General features: G+C 44.8%; 1 protein-coding gene across 6 annotated transcripts in view; it reads left to right on the top strand.

Annotated features, from left to right (window-relative positions):
- rnf44 (ring finger protein 44) overlaps positions 1 to 21081 on the top strand; it is a 235988-nt gene that overhangs the window by 191780 nt on the left and 23127 nt on the right. For 5 of the 6 annotated variants that reach the window (XM_072512197.1, XM_072512193.1, XM_072512192.1 and 2 more), the window contains 4 exons: positions 2017 to 2123; positions 12394 to 12478; positions 16276 to 16397; positions 17441 to 17540. In XM_072512197.1, coding sequence (XP_072368298.1) covers positions 2017 to 2123; positions 12394 to 12478; positions 16276 to 16397; positions 17441 to 17540 — 414 coding nt within the window. The remainder of the gene's footprint in view (positions 1 to 2016; positions 2124 to 12393; positions 12479 to 16275; positions 16398 to 17440; positions 17541 to 21081) is intronic. The other variant, XM_072512196.1, reaches the window with a different exon arrangement.

The raw sequence follows: 21081 nt of genomic DNA, 5'->3' as shown, positions 1-21081 counted from the left end.
CGACTTCACTGTTTCTTGTACTTTAGTTACTGCTGCGAAGTTGGGGTGGGAGCGGGGAAATCATAGGTAGCTTGTGTATTTGACGCAATGAGAAACATGGTAGTGAGTATTTGTTTGGTGCCCTATTTCTTCTTTGAGATGTCTAAATCTCAGCTAAAAGTTAGCATAAATATGGACAGATTTAGTCAAGTTACCCATCTATATAGATGGGTAGCTAACTAAAACTTAATCTCATTTGCACTCTCATGCCTGCTTCTCTCACACGCAGACTCTCGATCACACATGTATTCTCCATCTTTCTCTCTTTCTTTACTATATACAGACACAGCAGCCCCACATTCATATGTGCAAAGACATGTTCCGTCAAGGCATCCGAAGGTGGCAGGCAATATGGGATGTGTAAACGCAGAAAATGCTAGAAAGTGGAATGCATCCATGGGGAATCAGGTTGCAAGACCACATCCAATTTATGCTTGCAGGCGTCCATATTTATCCTAATTGATACGAACACGAGACCTGTCCCTGAGGTGGGTCTTGTTGGATGCTGATTCAGAACTTGTTCTTGGGACATTTGATGATAGCAATTGGGGTCAGATTTTAGAGTGAATCTGATCTACTTTTGCAACTGTAATGTGCTGTTGTTGCCAAATAATGTTGCTAACTTCCCATTGGTTCAATTGCTCTGTTTTATTACCTTTGCTCTCGAGTCGCCAGGTATCTTTATGATACCGCCACGAGGTTCAAGTCCGAGTAATGATCAATGACCCAATACACCGATTAGTAAGATTCAAATCAAAGCACATTTATTATACACAGTAATCGCTACTCATGCACAAATTCTACGTGTAAGCTACTTCTACAACTAACAGGCCTATACTTAAGTTCGGACTGGCCCACCAGGTATGGGGAACAAATGGCCTTTCGTTCGGGTTCTGAGTCTGCGGGATTCGAAGTTGGTACGGATTGGTAGCTAGGAGCGCCTATCTCGTAGCGAGCGTTGAATTAAGACTTACTTCTGTCGGTGGTCACTGCACCGGTCACGGTCAATGTTGCTGGGTGACCCGGGCAGGACGAACAGGTGAAGAGAGCGATTTGAACTTGGGGCTTAACTCTTATAGTCCCCAGGGGCTTCCCGTCTTTCGGGGCGGACCCTGTACCTGGTCCCAAGTGATTGGACTTTGTCCCAATCGCTTGGTTTGATTTCTCCAATACTGGAGCGTTTCCCTGATCGACGGGCGGTCTTGAGGTGCTCGTTCACCTCCTTTGTGTTGGCTCCTGCTGGCGCCGGGGAGTCTGGCTTTGCTTTGTGTGTCCAAAATGTTACTTATTGTTCCCGGGGATTGCTCATCAGTATGTAGATGGCTGCTACATTGTTATGCTGATGGTCGCTGGTATCGATGTTGTCTGGCCTTTTGCAGAGTTGATACACAGCAAACCTGCACCTGCTGGTTTCTGTCTATGTTGGCTGACTTTCCCATCAGCCTTTGCCGTTCGCCATTTTAAATATGGAGCTGGCCAATTTAGGTGGCTACACTGTATAAAGGTGAAATTAAGTGTGTTTTAGCACTTCGCATCACCTTGTGCTTGCTAACTTCCATGAAAAATATTCGGCATTTTGTTTACACTGTAGAAAATGAAGGGTTGTGGAAGTGATGTCGCTAACATCTGGGCCATACCAAAAGCCAGATCTGGGCCATACCAAAAGCCAGATTCCTGGCACATTCTTGCAACCACAGACCTTAAACCCAACATCTGCAATTATAGGTGTTAATTTTGAGATTAAATATTTTATTGCAAGAGTAGTTAACTATCATCTGACTCATGACTGCTGCATTTTTTTTTCCTAGCCGCAGCTTCCACTTGTCTTACACAAAGTAGATTGAAAGTAATCTTTTCTTGTATTATCTTGTAACAAGGAAGCCAATAATGTTTTGCTTATGGTCTGGAATTAATATGTTACAGGAAGCAACTTTCAAATGTTTAACTGAAGTCCTTATTTTTCCTTTATTTGGACAGCCATACCCACATGTTATGCCACGGAGAATGACTGGACAACGATATCGCTTACAACAGCCTTTGCCACCACCTCCACCCTATTACCCCAGCTTCCTGCCATATTTCCTGTAAGTGATGCATTTTGTACTGCAGAGGCAAATGGGCTCTAACTTCTGTGCATTTTGTTACTAAATGAGCAGCAAAGTGAAACATTGTCAGGAAGAGTGGGTTGCATCCAGCAGGTCACCTTTTAGTACTCAATTTCTTTGCTACGTTTCGTTCTTTTTTTAAATTTTAGAATACCCAATTCTTTCCAGTTAAGGGGACAATTTAGCGTGGCCAATTCACCTACCCTGCACATCTTTTGGGGTTGTGGGGGGTGCGACTCACGCAAACACGGAGCTTTGCTACGTTTCTTAATGTTGTCCATTACAGCAACATCTCCAAATGTAAATACGTACCTAACCTAAGTAATGAAAAAGTGGTTGCTTAGATGGCATTTATGTTAATTTTCATGTAATCTAAACAAGTCTGCTGTGGCTGAACCAGTGTTTAAGAAAGTCCAGAGTGATTCTCCTACCTGAAGGGGGCTAGCAGGGCCCCGGAGTAGCCCTCACAGCTCCGGCTGCCGATACGGTGTCCTGCACTTCCGGTCGGGGGTCCACGCATGCGCATGAAGCGGCCTGCGTCGGCTGCCCGCGAGACATGGCGGACCCACACCAAAAAGATATGGCCCCCGCCCCCCCGGGAGATCGCGTGCACCCGCGGATCGGTGGCCCCTGATCGATGACCTGGACATTTGTGAGGCCTCCCCCTCCCCGGTGAAGGAGCCCCCCCCACCAGGACCATGAGAGACCCACCCCATCGGGAACTCGGCAGTTACACTTGGAGAATCGCCGCGGGAGCCTCTGTCAATGGGGCCCTACCCGCGGCGATTCTCCAGGGACCAGAGAATCGCGGGAACGGCCAGATTCCGGCGTCAACACCCATTCTCCGCCCCCGCGCCAATCACGATTCCGTCTCCGAGAATCCCGCCCCCGATCTTTACCTCAATCCTGCTTTCCTGCCTATTCCCATAATCCTTGGTACCCGAAAATCAGTCGCTCTCCGCCTTGAATAGACTCATTGGCTGAGCATCCACAGCCCTCCAGTCAAGAAAATTCCTTAGTTTCAAAACACTGCTGAGGGAAGAAATTTCTGCTCATCTCTGTCATAAATGACTGACCTTCCTATCCTGGTACTCTGACCCCTAGTTCCAGATTCCCCAGCCGTGGGATGCAGCCTCTCCCAAGTCTACACTCAATTTTAAAAATTGCATGTTTCAACACGATAATCTCTACTTCTGCTACAACTCCAGAGAATATAGATTTATTCTGTTCAATTCCCCTCTCATTGGACAGCCCTCTCAACCTAGGAGTCCGTCTGATGAACTTTTGCACCCATTCTAAGGCAGTCGCAAAACAGTTAAGGGCATGATGGTGATTTGATACGAAGAGCGAGAGATGACTCTGTAGCTGCCTGTTTCTAAACTGTAAAAAATCTGTAGGATGAATTGGCCATTGCCTCCTGCTGATCTTATTCGGAGCCAATTGAATTGTTTTTTAAATAAATTTAATGCACCCAATTCATTTTTTTCCCCAATTAAAGGGCAATTTAGTGTGACCAATCCACCTAACCTACACATCTTTTGGTTGTGGAGGTGAAACTCACGCAGATACGGGGATAATGTGCAAACTCCACACAGAGAGTGACCCTGGGCCGGGATCAAACCTGGGTCCTCAGCGCTGTAGGCAGCAGTGCTAACCACTGCGCCACCGTGCTGCCCTTATCCAAGATCCTAGATCACCTGATCTTAAAATGAAAGGTTGCTGCAACACTTAGTCCCAGGATCAGATATACAACTCGATTGCTGCCAGAAAAACGTAACAAAAATCATAGCTGTAAGGAAGACCATTAACCTTCTCTATAAAGTTAATTAGTTAACATGTTGAGACATCAGGGGTAGATTTTCAACTTGGAAATGAACATCAGGTGATTTCTAGAATGCTCCACTGATCTGCAACATCAGGTTTAGACGTGGAAATAAGTTGGAATTCTGACCACAGAGGTCCGATTCATTAAACTTGTTTAGATTGAGTCAGGTTTGTCCATCCCACAGCAATTACAAATTGTCAGTCCTCTGCAAGTACGAATATTGAATGAGGTTAAAATTGCACCTGTGATGATGCTGCAGTAACCAGAAGTGGGTGAGCCACTTCTAATTTTCCAACTTGGAACTGAGTTCCAGCTGAGTCAGTAAAAATAATCTTTTATTATTCACTCTTGTTGAAAGTACATTTGTGTAAACAGCCTTAATTTGTAGGCTTGGTTTTACTAAATGTTTGATTTTGACATATTTATCCTGCTTTTTTTTGTTTTTTGTTCACTCTTGTCTCCTTAATTTCTTCCTCTTGTTGATCCTTTCTGGAGTCTGGTCTATTGGGCCAGGCAATTCTCCAGTATCCTACCTGGGCAGCCATTGCTCAGCTCATGTTGGGAAGCTATTCTGCTATAAGAGGCATCACATCCCAGCATAATTCATACATGTGCACTTTCTAGCAGTGATTGCTGGTAGTAATTAGAAGCATTTTCCTATCACCGCCCCTGTAGAACCCAGTGGGATTGTTACACTCTAATTGCTTCCCTCGCTGAATCAGCTCAGCGGCTGAGTCTTGACCCTCGGACCTTTTAATCTGTACAGTGGAGCACTAAACTAGGTGATGCTTTTTACCCACCAAGCCATCAGAATGGTGTTTTTAGTTGTGAACTTGGGTCAGTCAATAATTAGTGATTTTTTTACACATTTGGCATTCCACTCTGCTGCATGCTTCTTCAAAATATCTCTGGTGCAGTGTTTTGTTTTGCTTTTCCACTTGTTTTGCTTGTGGTTTGATCCTACAGGTGTACATCCTTGCTCTTATGCTTGATCTTTGTCTCTTTCTCCCCCGTATGTAATTAGCGTCCCCATGACCCCTGTCCTGCTCCGACTCTTAATCACGTTTCTCCTCTTTCCACTACCCCCTTCATCCTCAGTCATTGAATAATTTATTTTCTGTCTTCATAAAGATGTAAAGGTGTTGGAAGCAGTTCAGGGAAAGTTTACTAGACTAATACTAGGATGGGCGGGTTGTCTTATGAGGAAAGGTTGAAGAGGTTCGGTTTGTATCCACTAAAGTTTAGAAGTGTAGGGAGGTGGCTTGATCAAAACCTTTAATGGTATTGACAGAGTGGATGTGGAGAGAATGTTTCCTCTTGTCGGAGAATCTACAACTAGTGGTCACTGTCTTAAATGCATGAGTCTTACTTTTTAAACCGAGATGAGGAGAAATTTCTCGTCTGAGGGTTAGGAGTCTCTGGAACTCTTCTTCAAAAGGCAGTGGAGGCAAAGTCTTTAAGTTTTGTTATGTTCTCAATAAATATTTTAATCAAATTTTGCATTTGTACACTATACAGGAGATGATCGAAATGGTTATTATTTACAATTTACATACTTTACCTTTTTTTGGCACTCCCTCCCCCACCCACCACCCCTTTTCTGCTATTCAAACTCTGTTTTAAGACCTTTCTTCCGCCCGTTCATCTTGTTTTTGTTCTTATGGCTTCGTGGGCCTCTTCGATCTTTCCCTGGGTACCCTCCTGGTGTTGATGGTGTACTTGATCTTCTCCAGATGGAGAAATTCCAACAGGTCTGCCAGCCAGTCTGCAGCTGTGGGTGGTGCTGCCGACCAGCCAAGCAGGATTCTCCAGCGGGCAATTAAGGAAGCGGCATCGGCCCTCTTCCCCATATGAAGTTCCGGCTGGTCCGATACCCCCAAGATTGCCACTTTCGGGCACGGCTCTACCCTCACCCCCATAACCTTGGTCATCGCCTCGAAGAAGGCTGTCCAGAACCTGACCAGTCTGGGGCAAGCCCAGAACGTGTGTGCGTGGTTGACTGGGCCTCCCTGCTCACTTGTCCTCCACCTCCGGGAAGAACCTGCTCATTCGGGTTCTGGTCAGCACACCACTTTAAACTGCATGAGGCTTTTCACAGGAGGAAGTGGAGTTGGCTCTACTTATTGCTTCGCTCCTGAGTTTACTACTATCCCTGGTTCATTTTCCCATTTCTGTCTTGCTCCATCTAGTGATGCTGTCGCCCTTTCTAAAAGTTGTCGGTATATGTCTCCATAGTTCCCTTTCTCCATACTGTCCTCCATACATAGCTCCGCCAACATTGTGCCTCTTGGGGCCCTAGGGTACCTTGCGGAGAAAGTTTTTTGACTTGTAAATGTCAGAGATCCTATCTGTTCGGTAGTTCTAGTCACTCCGTCAGCTCTTCTGAGGTCGCAAGTCTGTCCCCCATGTAAAAGTACCTGATTGCTAGCGTTCCCGTGGGCCCCCCCCCCCCCCCCCCCCCCCCCGGTCCTGTTCCGTCTCTTAAAGGTGGCATCTAGCATGGCTGGTGGGAAGCTGTGGTTACTGCAGATGGGGACCATGGTGGACACCTCGGTTAAGCCTAAGTATTGTCTCATCTGGTTCTAAGTTTTTAGCGTTGCTACCACTACTGGGCTGAATGTGTGCTTTACCAGCGGAGATGGGAGTGCTGTCGTGGCGAGGGCTCGGAGGGTCATTCCCTTGTAGAAGGACGTCTCCATCCTCATCTATTCCATGCTCAGCTCCCTTACCCACTGTGGTTACCCAGTGATAGTATTGCAAGTTCAGAAGGGCCAGACCACTCATGCTTCTTCTTCTCTACAAAAGCCATAATCATTTTGTCTATTTTTGGGAAAAAGGCCTTGGGGATGAAGATCGGTATGGATCTAAACAGGAAGAGGTACTTTGGCAGTACATTCATTTTGATCATCTGCACCCTCCCCGCTAGGGAAAGCGGGCGTGCATCCCGCCTCTGTAGGTCCTTTTTAACTTCCTCCGCCAAACTGGTCAGACTCCACTGTGGATCATGTCTAATCGTGGGCTATCTGGATCCCCAGGGCACCCCATTCAGGCTCACTGGGAATACCTCACTTTTGCCCAGGTTGAGTTTGTAGCCTGAGAAGGCCCTGAACTGTTCCAGGAGCTACATGATTTCCTTCAAGCTGTTCTGCGGGTCCGAGATGCAGAGGAGCAGATCCTCTGCATAGAGTGAGACTCTGTGCTCGCTGCCTCCTCTTCAGATACCCTTCCAACCTCTCGCATGTCGCAGGAGTATCGCCAGGGGTTCAATTGCCAGGGCAAACAGTAGTGGGGACAGTGGGCATCCCTGCCTGGTGCCTCTGCAACTGGAAGTATTCATAGCTGGTGGTCCGAACGCTCGCTTTGGGGGCTTTGTACAGGAGTTTCACCCATGAGGTGAACCCCGTCCTTAGCCAAAACCTCTCCAGTACCTCAATGAGGTACTTCCATTCGACTCTGTAGAAGGTCTTTTCTGCGTCGAGGGAGATGATCACCTCTGGCGTTCTCTTCCCAGGATCACATTCAGCAGTCGTCTGATGTTCGCGGTTAGCTGTCTACCCTTGACAAAGACCTCTGCGACCGTTTCTGGTACGAGGTTCTCCAGTCACTTGGCCAGGATTTTCACGAGTATTTTCGCATCTACGTTAAGCAGCAAAATGGGTCTATATGAGCCACATAATAATAATCGCTTATTGTCACAAGTAGGCTTCAATGAAGTTACTGTGAAAAGCCCCTAGTCGCCGCATTCTGGCGCCTGTTCGGAGAGGCTGGTACTGGAATTGAACCCGCGCTGCTGGCATTGTTCTGCATTACAAGCCAGCTGTTTAGCCTACTGTGCTAAACCAGCCCCTATTCTGCATTCTTTATCTTTCTGCGAGTCTTTCTATTTTTTGATTATCAGCGATATGGTGGCCTGTGTTAGCGTAGGAGGTGAAGTGCCCCTTTCTAATGAGTCTGCGAGTCTATAGGTATGGGCAAGAGCTGGAGCAAATTTTTTATACGAAGTCCACCGGGAACCCATCCAGTCCCATCGCCTTCCCCGCCTGCATGGAGTTAATGCTCACCATGACCTCACCCTGTCCTATTGGTGCTTCTGGCTCCCTCCGCCTATTGTCCCCCACGACTGGCATGTCCAGTCCGTCGAGGAGCTGTTTCATTCCAGAGTCCCCGTTGGGGGGCACAAAGGTATACAGTCCCTGGTCAAAGGCTTCACATGCTTGGTTGACCTTTTTTGGTTCGGCTACCAGTCCACCTCTGCTGTCCTTCACCTGGGCTGTCTCCCTCGTGGCTGCCTGCTTTCTCAGCGGGTGAGCCAACAGGCGGCCAGCCTTCTCTTCATGTTATTAAAAGGTCCCCCTTGTCTGTCAGAGTTGGTGCACTGCCTTCCTGGTGAATAGCAGCTTAAAGTCCATTTGTAGCTTTTTCCTCTCCGCCAGAAGCTCTACGGTCGGGGCCTCGGAGTGTCTTCTGTCGACCTCCAGAATGGAGTCGATCAGTTGCTGCCTGGCTGCCCTCTCTTCCCTATCTCTACGCGCCTTGTATGCTACAATCTCTCCCCTAATCACCGCCTTCAGTGCCTCTCAGAACGTGGAAGATGAGACTTCCCCATTCTGGTTGTTAGTAATGTACTCACCTAAGGCCTGTGATGTTTTCTGGCAGAAGACTTTGTCGACCAAGAGGTCCGTGTCCAAACTCCATGTGGGGCGTTGGGCACGGCCCGTCTCCAACCTCACATCCATGTAATGTGAAGCGTGGTCGGAGATGACTATTGCGGAGTATTCCGCTCTTGGTATTTCTGGATGCGCCGATTTCCCCATTGCAAAGAAGTCAATATGGGTGTACACCTTGTGTACTAGAGAAGAACAAGAATTCCTTCTCACCTGGGTGCAGGAACTGCCATGGGTCCACTGCCCCCATGAACGTTCCCAGTTAGTTCCCTAGCCACACCTGTCTTTTTCCCTGTTCTGAGGTTTGATCGATCCTTCAATGGATGCTGTATGCAGTTAAAGGCTCTTCCCCATAAGTCTCTTCCCCTGAAGTCTCTTCCCCTCTTCTCATAGAGTCATAGAATTTACAGTGCAGAAGGAAGCCATTCGGCCCATCGAGTCTGCAATGGCTCACCTAAGCCCAGGATTCCACCCTATCCCAGCACCCCCACCCAACCTTTTGGACAATTTAAGGGCAATTTAGCATGGCCAATCCACCTAACCTGCACATCCTTGGACTGAGAGAGGAAACCGGAGCACTCAGAGGAAATCCATGCAGACACGGGAAGAAAGTGCAAACTCCACACACACAGTCACCTGGAATTGTCAAGGGAGCACCCAACATGGCCGGCAACTGTGTGTACACCACGTGGGTGCTCCCCTGCACTCCCATGTTTCCATTTGTTCATGGGCCCTCCAAAGTGGCTGCTTGCAACACCATCTTGTTCCCTCAACCTGCAGCTTGCCTGCTGAAGCCAATCTGAAACCTGTCCCTCTCTTCTACTTGTATTGCCCTTGTGGCCCCCTTTCTCCCACTGTCCTCCTTTCAACCCTCACTCCCAACCCCCCCCCCCCCCCCCCCCGACTCCCTACCTCCCCATCTCCCCCCTGCCATTCACCATCCCTGCCCCTGTGGTCACGCCACAGTTGTTTTTTCTTTTCCTTCTTTGCTTCATCCTCATCGCTGCCTTGTCTGCCCCTTGTCCAAGCCCTTTGTCTGCACGAACTTGTCTGCCTCTGCTGTCGTGTTAAAATAATGTTCCTTGTTTTGGAATGCAACCCAGAGCCTGGCAGGGAATAGCATTCCAAATTTCACTCCACTTTTGTACAAGACCAATTCCACCTGGTTAAACTCGGCCCTGCACTTTGCCAGGTCAGCCCAATGTCCTGGCAGGAATGTGGGGGTGAAGTTCCAATCCGATCAGCCATGATCTTATTGAATGGTGGAGCAGGCTCGAGGGGCCGAGTGGCCTACACCTGTTCCTAAGTCGCATGTCCCTTGGTACATCTCTTATATTATCCTTTGCTCCTTTCCACCTTCTAAATTTTGATTTTGCTCTCCAAAAGTCATTTTTTCTGCGGAGCTGGTTTGGAGGAGAGTGATGTTCAGGATCTGAAGCTGAATTGCTTTACAGTTGAGCTCTTCTTTCACGAACTCTCCTAATATGTGAAAGTGGAACTTTACTTCTTCTGTTATCCATCATTGTTTGATAGTTCCAGAATCCCTATCCAGTATGCTTCCAAAATAATCCAGTGAGTGGTGATTTTAAATCCAAAATTATAAGAAATCTTTGCTGGGAGCTACTTTCAGCTCGGCAAAATCATGAGATTTGTGCGTTTAATTGCTCATTTTTATTTGTTTTTAGTGTCAGTTCTGCTAACAAAGCTACCTATTTTCTAGGTACTTGGTTCTTGGAATATTTTACTGTTTCAAAGCTAAAAAGAATGGGGCAAAGGCCTAGTTCCTTTTTAATTAATGCAAGGGAGTATCCGTCACAGACACAATCAACCTTGGCTTCCTTTTAGATAGGCCCAGGAAATTGGCACAGCTTTGTTTGGACTTTCTTCAACTTACTTGGATACAAGAAACTTGCTGCACATGAATTGCTGACTGCCAGCAGCAGTGGTGAAAATGAGTGGACTTTTTTTTGGAGTGGCAGAATGTGTCCAGGGTGTGTCCCTAGGATCGGCGAGGTTTTTTTTTCTTGTTTTTCCATTTTTATGTAAATAGTTTAGGCATAGGCACAAAAAAAATAATATTGAAATTTACAGAGGTAAATTGGGGGTGCATGAGAAACTGTGGGGGAGATGCAGAAAAACAAAGACAGTGTGATTGGATAGTTAGTAAAGTTATTCAATTACAGTTCAGGGAGAGGTGGTGGCATTGTGGTCATGTCACTGGCCTAGTAATCTGGTAATGTTCTGGGGACATGGGTTCCGATCCCACCATAGCAACTTGAATTTTAATGTAATAATCTGGAATTGAAAAGCTGGTTTCAGTAATAATAATCTTTATTGTCACAAGTAGGCTTACATTAACACTGCAATGAAGTTACTGTGAAAATCCCCTAGTTGCCACACTCCGGCGCCTGTTTGGGTACACTGAAGGAGAATTCAAAATGTCCAATTAACCTAACAAACACATCTTTTCGGTACTTGTGGGAGGAAACCGGAGCACCCAGAGGAAACCCCATGCAAACACTGGGAGAACGTGTAGACTCCGCACGGACAGTGATGCAAGCTGGGAATCAAAAGCGGGACCCTGGCACTATGAAGCAACAGTGCTAACCACTGCTGCCGTGCCATCCGAAATGGTGATCAGGAAACCATTATCGTTTGCCGTAAAAGCCTATTTGGTTCTCATGTCCTTTTCGGGAAGGGAATCCACCAACCTTGCCTGGAATGGCCTACATATGACTCCAGGCCACCCAGCAATGTGGTTGACTCTCAACTATCCTCTGAACTTACTCACTCTTCCAACTTCTTCCATCGGGCAAGAGATACAAAAGTCTAAGAACACGCGCGAACAGACTCAAAGGCAGCTTCTTCCCCACTGTTACCAGACTCCTAAACGACCCTCTTATGGACTGACCTCATTAACACTATACCCCTGTATACTGCACCCAATGTCAGAGTTATGTAGTTACATTGTGTACCTGTGTTGCCCTATATTTTTTATTTTATTTCCTTTTCATGTACTTAATGATCTGTTGAGCTGCTCGCAGAAAAATACTTTTCGGTACACGTGACAATAAACAAATCCAATCCAATTGGCCACGTAAGCCACTCGGTTCAATAGCAGTTAGGAATGTGCAATAAATGGCGGACATCCCATAATCATTTTGACAAACAGAAACATATAGCTGAAACGGTGAAATTCGTAACAGAGAAATTTAGGATTGGAAATACAATGATCGTTAAAAGTAGCAGTCAAGTAAAAGAAAAAGGGCTAAATATGATTTTTCACTTTGCATTTAGGTACATTGAATACAAAAAGCAAGGAAATTGTGCTGATTTGTGTACGGCATTGATTTAAATCAGTTGTGCTGTTTGCAGCTTCAAGTGCCCTATTAGCGTAAATACATTAAGGACATGGAAAGGGAACAAAATGGTATGGGAATGGGAAGTTATAGCTGTGAAGAAAGACTTTAAACATTATGGCTTTTTTCACTGGAAAGAGAAAGTTGGGGAGGGCAAAATAGAGATTTTCAAAACCATATGTCAGTAATGCTTTATTTTAGGTAGAGATCTAAATTCTTCTGAGTCTGAAGGAGGAACATGTTCACTCTCGATTTTTGTTTTGAATTAGGCAGGCGACATATTCTGTTTTGTGGAAGGAACCACCTGGCATATATTTTGGTACTAATAAATGAAATAAAGGATTTGTTTTAACGTCTACTTTATATAAAATGTTAGATTACTTTTGTTTCTTGTAATGCAGATCGATGCTTCCAGTGCCTCCTGCAGTGGGACCAGCCATTAGTGTGGAACTAGAGGTAGAGGATGTGGAAGTGGAAAATTATGAGGTGTGTGTTTCTAATTTCTCATGCCTTGGAGCTTTCGAAAACTAATATCTGCAGAAGTATAAACTTAACTTGGAGACCAGGTTGAACATTTTAAAATCCCAGTCGTAACTTGGCCAAGTTATTCTAGACCTCGAAATAATTTGTTATTGCAATACAACAAGCAAAATGTGGAGTTGTTGATTACTGAATGAGTTCACACTGGTACCCTGGGTAGTGCAAGACAGAAGCAGTGCAGTAATGTGCACTTGTAAAATGGCCTTGGGTTGGATTCTGTCATGATATTGCTACGATGCAGTTTGGGAACAGAGGCCTCCGTTCCAATCAATGAGTATGTCTACAGTTCCATAAGAATAGTAAACTCTGTATGAATAATGCTTCCTTCCAAGCGAGTTTCAGAGCCTCTCGCTTGTGTTTTTGAGATTACTGGAGGCTAACGCCATTACTAATGGAGGTAAAGGGTTGGTTTGTGAAATTGACAGTATTTGAGTTGCGGTCAATGGTATAAAAAACTTGGAGCTACACTCCACCAGCAATCAATTCCTTCAGAAGAGCAAGGGTGAAAATATGGCATGCAACATGAAGTAATTGACTGGCTGATGGATCAGGGTTGGCAAGAAAAACATTTTTGGGAGGGAAACAGAAAAAAAAAGAAGCACGGAACACTAGCAGCATTAATTAGAGGCAGTATTACTTCATTTATGCTTCGGGTGAGAAGTGATTCTGAAATAATCCCTTTGAATTGAATGAGGGAAAAGCAAGGGATTTAGACTGCTAAGTGGTGCAAAAGAAACAGAGGTCAAAGGATAAATGGGAAATATTAACAACAGTACTACAATTGTACGCAATTTTAATCATTTTTTAATAACGTTAGAGTATCCAATTTTTTTTCCCAATTAAGGGGCAATTTAGAATAGCCAATCCACCTACCCTGCACATCTTTGGGTTGTGGGGGCGAAACCCACACAAACGGGGAGATAGTGAAAATTCCACACGGACAATGTCCCAGACCCGCGATTGAACCTGGGACATCGGCGCCATTTAGACAATGCACCCGAGCCCCAAACAAGAGAATTTATTTATTTATATCCAATCTTTTAATCATAGAATCCTTACAGTGCAGAAGGAGGCCATTCAGCCTATTTAGACTGCACCAACCCTCTGAAAGTGCACTCTACCTAGGCCAACTCCCCCGCCCCATCCCTGTAATCCTGTGCATTGATCATGGCCAGCCCACCTAACCTGTACATGTTAAGCTTTGGGAGGAAACCCACGCCGACGTGGAGAGAACGTGCATATTCCACAGTCACCCAGGCCGGAATCGAACCCGGGTCCCTAGCACTGAGAGGCAGGCAGCAGTACTAGTCACTGTGCTGTCCCTAAATTCTCCTGAATATTTTTGAAAGAATAACAGCCCTTAACCGTCTAAATTCCAGAGCAAACAACCCTAGTTTGAACATAGAACATAGAAAATACAGCACATAACAGGCCCTTCGGCCCACGATGTTGTGCCGAACCTTTGTCCTAGATTAATCATAGATTATCATTGAATTTACAGTGCAGAAGGAGACCATTCAGCCCTTTGAGTCTGCACCGGCTCTTGGAAAGAGCACCCTACCCAAACTCAACACCTTCACCCAACACCAAGGGCAATTTTGGACACTAAGGGCAATTTATCATGGTCAATCCACCTAGTGTAATTTCTCCTTGTAATTTAACCCATGGAGTCCAGATAAATCTACACTGCACTCCTTCAAGGCTTGTATTTCTTAAGGTGTGGCGCTGAGAACTGTTCACAGTACTCCAGCAATTTTTCATGTCCACAGGAGGTGCTTTAAATCTAATGCTTTACATTTGTTGTGTAGTCACCGTTGGTTTGTAGACAAATGTGGCCAGCAATTGTGCACAGTAAGCTCCCACAAATAACAATATGACAAACGGGCAGTTAAGCTGTTTATGATGGTGTTGATTCGGCGCCAAATATATTGAGAGAATTCTCCTGCTCTTTGGATCATAGGACCATTTGCACCCACCTGATGAGCTTTGGTCTAAATTCTCACGCAAAAGGTTTGCAAGTCCTCATTTGCATTGCCATTAACTCTGTTGTATATAGTTTTGAGAAATCCATCACAGGAAGGATGGAAGAGCACAGATAAAGTTGCACCAGTAGGTGAGGGGTAACAATTTTATAATAAAAATAAACCTGAAGTTGGAGTATTTTTCTCAAGAGTGTAACGTGCTGAGGGGGGTGACCTGATGGAGGTCCTCAAAATCATGTCTAATTATGGTGGGAAGGTGAAATTATTTTTAGACCTCAGCTAAGTCTCTTAACAAGAGGTCACAAATAATCAAAAACAAGTTAGGAAATATTTCTTTCCACAGATGGCGGTTAAAATGTGTTGTTCAAGCAGAAACCATAAAATGATTTTGAAAGGGAATTATTCCAAAAATAAATAACTACTACAGGCGAAGAGGTTTGAAGAACAAAGTTGTATTAATTACGACGCCTGTATGGACAGGAGCTCAATGGGTCAATGACCTTTTTGTCTCCTTTGCAGGCTTGAATAAGGTTCAGGCATTCCACACTAGTTTCAATATAAAATTGCCATCGGCCCAGATGATCATCAGCTGCTTTCCTCTTTTTTGGTTTGGGGGGAGAAGGGAGAAAGAGCTGACTGGTGGTGACCAACCTGAGAGTCACCGCATCTCAGGCGAGGGGCAAGATTGAGAAGGCAGGCCTTCATGAATAACTTCAGCCAGTACGGAACTTGAACCTGCGCTGTTGGCCTCTCTGCATCTCAGACCAGTTGGCCAGCCAACTGAGCTAAACCAGCCCAGTTTTAAAATAATGTGGCATTGAATCATCAGCTCACACAATATTTGATTTAGCGTGCACTGTGTTTTATTACCACGTTCAATACAAATCTGTGCTACCAGTAAGAAAGGAAAAACTGAAATTAAAACTGAATATTTTTGTAAATTGTCGCTGCTTTAAGGGCCCTGGAACGTAGTTCTGTTTTAATGCAGTTTTGTAAATGGAACATTTTTTTCAAAGTGTGGCTCAAAGAAAATACAAAGTTTCCTTGAACCTCATTTGCAAGCTTTTCCTGGTAAAAACTTTGAAATAGCATCACTGAGGCAAGGAGCTGAGGAAGATTGTTACCAAGAAGCAGTTTGCTTCACATTTTTCAGAGCCACTTTTTAAAAATAAATTGAGTGCTCAAATTCATTTTTTCCAATTAAGGGGCAATTTAGTGTGGCCAATCCACCTACCCTGCACATCTTTGGGTTGTGGGAGAGAAACCCACGCAGACACTGGGAGAATGTGCAAACTCCACATGGACAGTGACCCAGAGCCGGGATCGAACCTGGGACATCGGCGCCGTGAACAGCAGTGCTAACCACTGCGCCACCGTGCTGCCCTTCAGAGCTGCTTTTAATTTTTTTAATTTTTAAAAATAAATTTAAAGTACCCAATTCATTTTTTTCCAATTAAGGGGCAATTTAGCGTGTTCAGTTCACCTACCCTGCATATCTTTGGGTTGTGGGGGCGAAACCCACGCAAACACGGGGAGAATGGGCAAACTCCACACAGACAGTGACCCAGAGCCGGGATCGAACCTGAGACCTTGGCGCTGTGAGACTGCAGTGCTACCACTGCGCCACCGTGCTGCCAGAGCTGCTTTTAATTGAGGGAAGAAGCACGAACTCTTTGCGTTCATTTATATTTCCAGAATAAAATATTGCTGAAACCTTTTGATTCTTCCTTATTCTATCACTAGCCTCTTTTATATTTACAGGCACTGCTGAACTTGGCCGAACGACTGGGAGAAGCTAAGCCGCGGGGACTCACCAAAGCAGACATAGAGCAGCTTCCGTCCTATAGGTTTAACCCTGAAAATCACCAGTCAGAACAAACCTTGTGAGTAGCATTTACATTGTTAGCTTGTCTTATTGTTCTGATCCACATCCTGACATTATGAACTATAGCTGTCCACATAGAAACCAACGGATCTGTGCTGCCTGTAAGTAAATTATTTATTGTCGATATTGGAGAAAATGAAGCGGTAAGCTTGAATGGCTATTCAGTCTGCTGGCAGCACAACAGAAAATTGAAGACCTTTTAAAGTTTAAAGAAATGGTTCACTGCAACCTACCATTAGCAAAGCAATTGGCCATTGTGACTCCCTAAATAAAGAGTGCAAGAATGTACCACATGTAACTGGCTATTGTGGAAGTGTGTCCTGGCCGCCACCCTCCTTCTGTGACTGGCTTGCAGGGAATGTGGAAGGTGTGCTATGAATGAAATTGGTTGCCTTCTGGTAGTGTTAGTGTCTAAAGTTAAGGAATTATCCCATGTCAATATGCAGCAGTTTGAGAGGAACATGCATCCAAATTCCCTGTCAGAAATTGGGAGCAGTTCCCCCTCATCCTTGGAAATGATCAAGCACCCGGCTCACCTCGGGATGATGCACAGCAAAAGGAGCCATCACAATTTTCAGACACCAGGAAGTGCCAACCCCGCTCAAAGGAGAGACACCTCTACATTGTGAACAAGAAATGTACACCCACCTCGTGCACACCAACAGTATATAAATAGAAACCCAGGGAGACAAACCCCAACTCCACTGCAGAAATGTATCAGCACATAAGTGCTCATGCTTCCAGTTTACAAGAGTAGAATTTCAGCTCTGAACTGCCAACTTTATTTGGAGAAGCCATAAGAATGGATAAATTCACACTGAGAATGATATTATGAACTGCGGGTTAATGCGTCAAGATGTTTCATTTCGTAGCATAGCTATCCCAAATTGAGTGCAAACATCAACCCAAAGAAAATTATTTTTAAGAGGCAGCTTTTGCAAAACCATCTTTGATTACATCTCTTCATATGCACTGAGATACTCAGGGGTTACGTTTACTAGAAGTCTGTTTAACAGAACATTCATTCCCTATTCTGCCTAGGTGTGTGGTGTGCTTTAGTGATTTTGAGTCGAGGCAGCTACTTAGAGTCTTACCCTGCAACCATGAGTTCCACGCAAAATGTGTTGATAAATGGCTGAAGGTAAGAAATCTGTCTTGTATGGGTCGAGAGTTCAAAGATTGATTTCACATATATGTCTGCCAGAAATAGACTTTTGTGAATTAGAGAAACTACAGTAGGATACTCGGCAGAACATATAGAGTAGTCCTAAAGTTTTTTTGACCTATTGACAGAAAAACCTTTGATCTTCTTTCAAACTATCTAAACGTTATGCTTTTAATTCACACCACCGTTAAAAATTATTTGTAAGGGTGGCGTGGTGGCACAGTGGTTAGCCACTGCTGCCTCACAGCCCTGAGGACCAGAGTTCGATCCCGGCCCCAGGTTACTGTTCATCTGGAGTTCGCACACTCTCCCAGTGTTTGCGTGGGGCTCACCCCACAACCCAAAAGTTGTGCAGTGTAGGTGGATTGGCCGTGCTAAATTGCCCCTTAATTGGGGAATTTAAAAAAAATTATTATAAAATTAAAATATTGTTTGCTTTAGTCTGTCAATCTGCTGGACCCTAGCTGCATGTGACATTGGTTACTCTCTTCCGTATCCCAATCAAATTGTGCGCTATTTAACTATTAGCCATGGACACGGGCTGACTTGGATCATGCTCGCTCAAGCTTATCCGACTTGGATCATGCTCGCTCAAGTTTATCTTCACCCAAGGTCTACATCCATAGGTGTGCGTCCAGCAGGGTTTTCTGGGCAGGAGTCAGGGCCTGATTGTTTTGTTTTATTCTCCCTTGTGGCTTAGACTGGTATCAACTTAGGACCTTCTTCATCTGTATGTTGCAGCTACTAATTAATAGACTGAGCACCTATCTTGTTTTATGTTCCAGAGATCATCAAATAGATGCCAGTAAATTTCAAGCTGCAGTTTAATTTCACATATCCAACGATATTCTCGTGTGGCTTACCATGCCATTAGAACCATTTAATTAAATCACAACCTTTTAACTCTGCAAGTTCATTGTTCTATATTCAGTGAGAGGCAGAGACAAGATGATTACTGACCATCATAATTCTGCTTCTGCTGAATATTGGCAATTGCTGAACAAACCATCTGCCTCGCCTTCCCTTTGAGTGGAAAATACTAGCCTGGTGGTCAAAAAATAAGCGCATGCAGTACTGGAATTGCACAGGCAGGTACCTTGTGAACTGTCCCATGGAAGAGGTGTGGTTCATGTTAATTGTCCTGTGACATTCCTATGCTTTGAAGTCCCTGCCAGGACTTCGTAATGGTGAATAATTATTTCAGATGTATAAACCTGTTTTTCATATCCTAGGCAGCACGGTGGCACAGTGGCTAGCACAGTCGCTTCACAGTGTCAGGGTCCCAGGTTCGATTCCCGGCTTGGGTCACTGTCTGTGCAGAGTCTGCACGTTCTCCCCGTGTCTGCGTGGGTTTCCTCCAGGTGCTCCGGTTTCCTCCCACAAGTCCCAAAAGACGTGCTGTTAGATAATTTGGACATTCCGAATTCCCCCTCGGTGTACCCGACTGCGCGCCGGAATGTGGGAACTAGGGGATTTTCACAGTAACTTCATTGCAGTGTTAATGTAAGCCTACTTGTGTCAATAAAGATTATTAAAATTATTTCAATTGTAGTTTTCTATTTCCAAATATTAGTTTAAAACGTTGATATAGTGAGGAATGTGCCTATGCCCTGAAGCAAGCACAGGGCTAAAGAGCTGGCTCTTAAAGCAGACCAAAGCAGGCCAGCAGCGCGGGTTCAATTCCCCTACCAGCCTCCCCGAGCAGGCGCCGGAGTGTGGCGACTAGGGGCTTTTCAAGGTAACTTCATTTGAAGCCGACTTGTGACAAGTGATTTTCATTTCATTTTTTCATTTTCAGGCACTGTCCAGTTTATAAGTACATAATTGTTTCAATTGTGCCAGCTTTTTTTTTTCAGTAACTTTAAAGATGCTACTTTTGATTTCTTATTATCTTGCATGCAATTCAACAAGTCTTAATTGAAACCTAAAATCTTCACTTTCAAAGCTTTCCCCTTCCTCTCCTGAATTGATTCAATATGTGGCTTGGTGTTGAGGACAGCAGTCACCTGTCCAAGGGGACATTCTTTGTGTGAAATTATTCAAAGTTTAGGAACAGGAGAAGGCCATTCAGCCCCTCGAGCCTGCTCTGTCATTCAGTGAGATCATGGCTGATCTGTGGCCTAACTCCATATACCTGCCTTTGGCCCACATCCCGTAATATCTTTGCTTAAATCTATCTATCTCAACCACTATTATAGCTTTAACTGCTGTTTGTACGAGTGAGTTCCAACCCCCCCCCCCCCTTTGTGTGAAGAAGTGCTTCCTAACATCTCTCCTGAATGGTCTGTCCCTAAGTTTTAGACTTGTGTCTCCTAGTTTTAGAATTTCAACCAGTGGAAATAGTTTATCTTTATCCACCCTGTCTTTTCCTGTTAATATCTTGAAGACTTCAATCAGACTACCTCTGAACCTTCTAAATTCGAACGAAAACAGGCCTAATTTGTGTAATTTCTCCTCTGAACTTAACCACTGTAATCCAGGTATCATTTTTGTAAACCTATGTTGCACTCCCTCCAAGGCCAATATATCCTTCCTAAGGTGTGGTTCCCAGAACTGCTCACAGAACTCCGAGTGGGGTCTAACCAGGAATTTGTAAAGCTGCAGCATAACTTCTGTGTCTTTATACTCCAATCCTCTAAATATAAAGGCTAGCTTTCCATTAGCCTTTTTGATTATTTTCTGCACTTGTTCATGGCATTTTAAAGATTTATGCACCTGGACCCCAAAGTCTCTTTGGACATCCCCTGAACTTAACCTCCTCCCACTTAGAAAGTACCCTGCTCTACACTTTTTTTGGTCCAAATGGATAACCTCACACTTGTTTCCATTAAATTCCATCTGATACATTTTTGTCCATTCACTTAGTCTGTCAATATCTCCTTGCATTTTTATGCTATCATCTAGACTGCCTACAATGCCACATAACTTTGTATCATCAGCAAATTTGGATACATGGATTTCTATGCCATCATCCAAGTCATTAATGAATAATGTGAATAATTGAAGCCCCAACATAGATCACTGTGGTGCACCACTAGTCACCTCCTGCAATTAAAGTAATTATCCATTATCCCCACTCTCTGCCGCCTGCCACTCAACCAGTTTCTAAACCGTGTCAATAATTTGCCCTCAACTCCATGGGCTTCCATCTTAGTTATCAGTTTCTTGTGTGGGGCTTTATCAAATGCCTTCTGGAAATCCATATAAATAACATCCATAGACATTCCCAGTCCACTGCCTTAGTCACCTCCTCAAAAAATTCAATGAGATTTGACAGGCACGACCTTCCCATCATGAATCCATGCTGGCTCTTCCTGATCAACCAAAATTATAGACTCCAGCAATTTGCCCACCACAGATGTAAGGCTAGTCCCCTGGTTTCCCCCTTTCATCATTAAAATGTGTAGAGGGCAGCACGGTGGCGCAGTGGGTTAGCCCTGCTGCCTCACGGCGTCGAGGTCCCAGGTTCGATCCCGGCTCTGGGTCACTGTCCGTGTGGAGTTTGCACATTCTCCCC

Source organism: Scyliorhinus torazame, chromosome 7, assembly GCF_047496885.1.
Source record: "Scyliorhinus torazame isolate Kashiwa2021f chromosome 7, sScyTor2.1, whole genome shotgun sequence".
NCBI classification, from domain to species: Eukaryota; Metazoa; Chordata; class Chondrichthyes; order Carcharhiniformes; family Scyliorhinidae; genus Scyliorhinus; species Scyliorhinus torazame.
The sequence above is the reverse complement of the archived record's forward strand: the minus strand, read 5'-3'. Positions and strand labels throughout refer to the sequence as shown.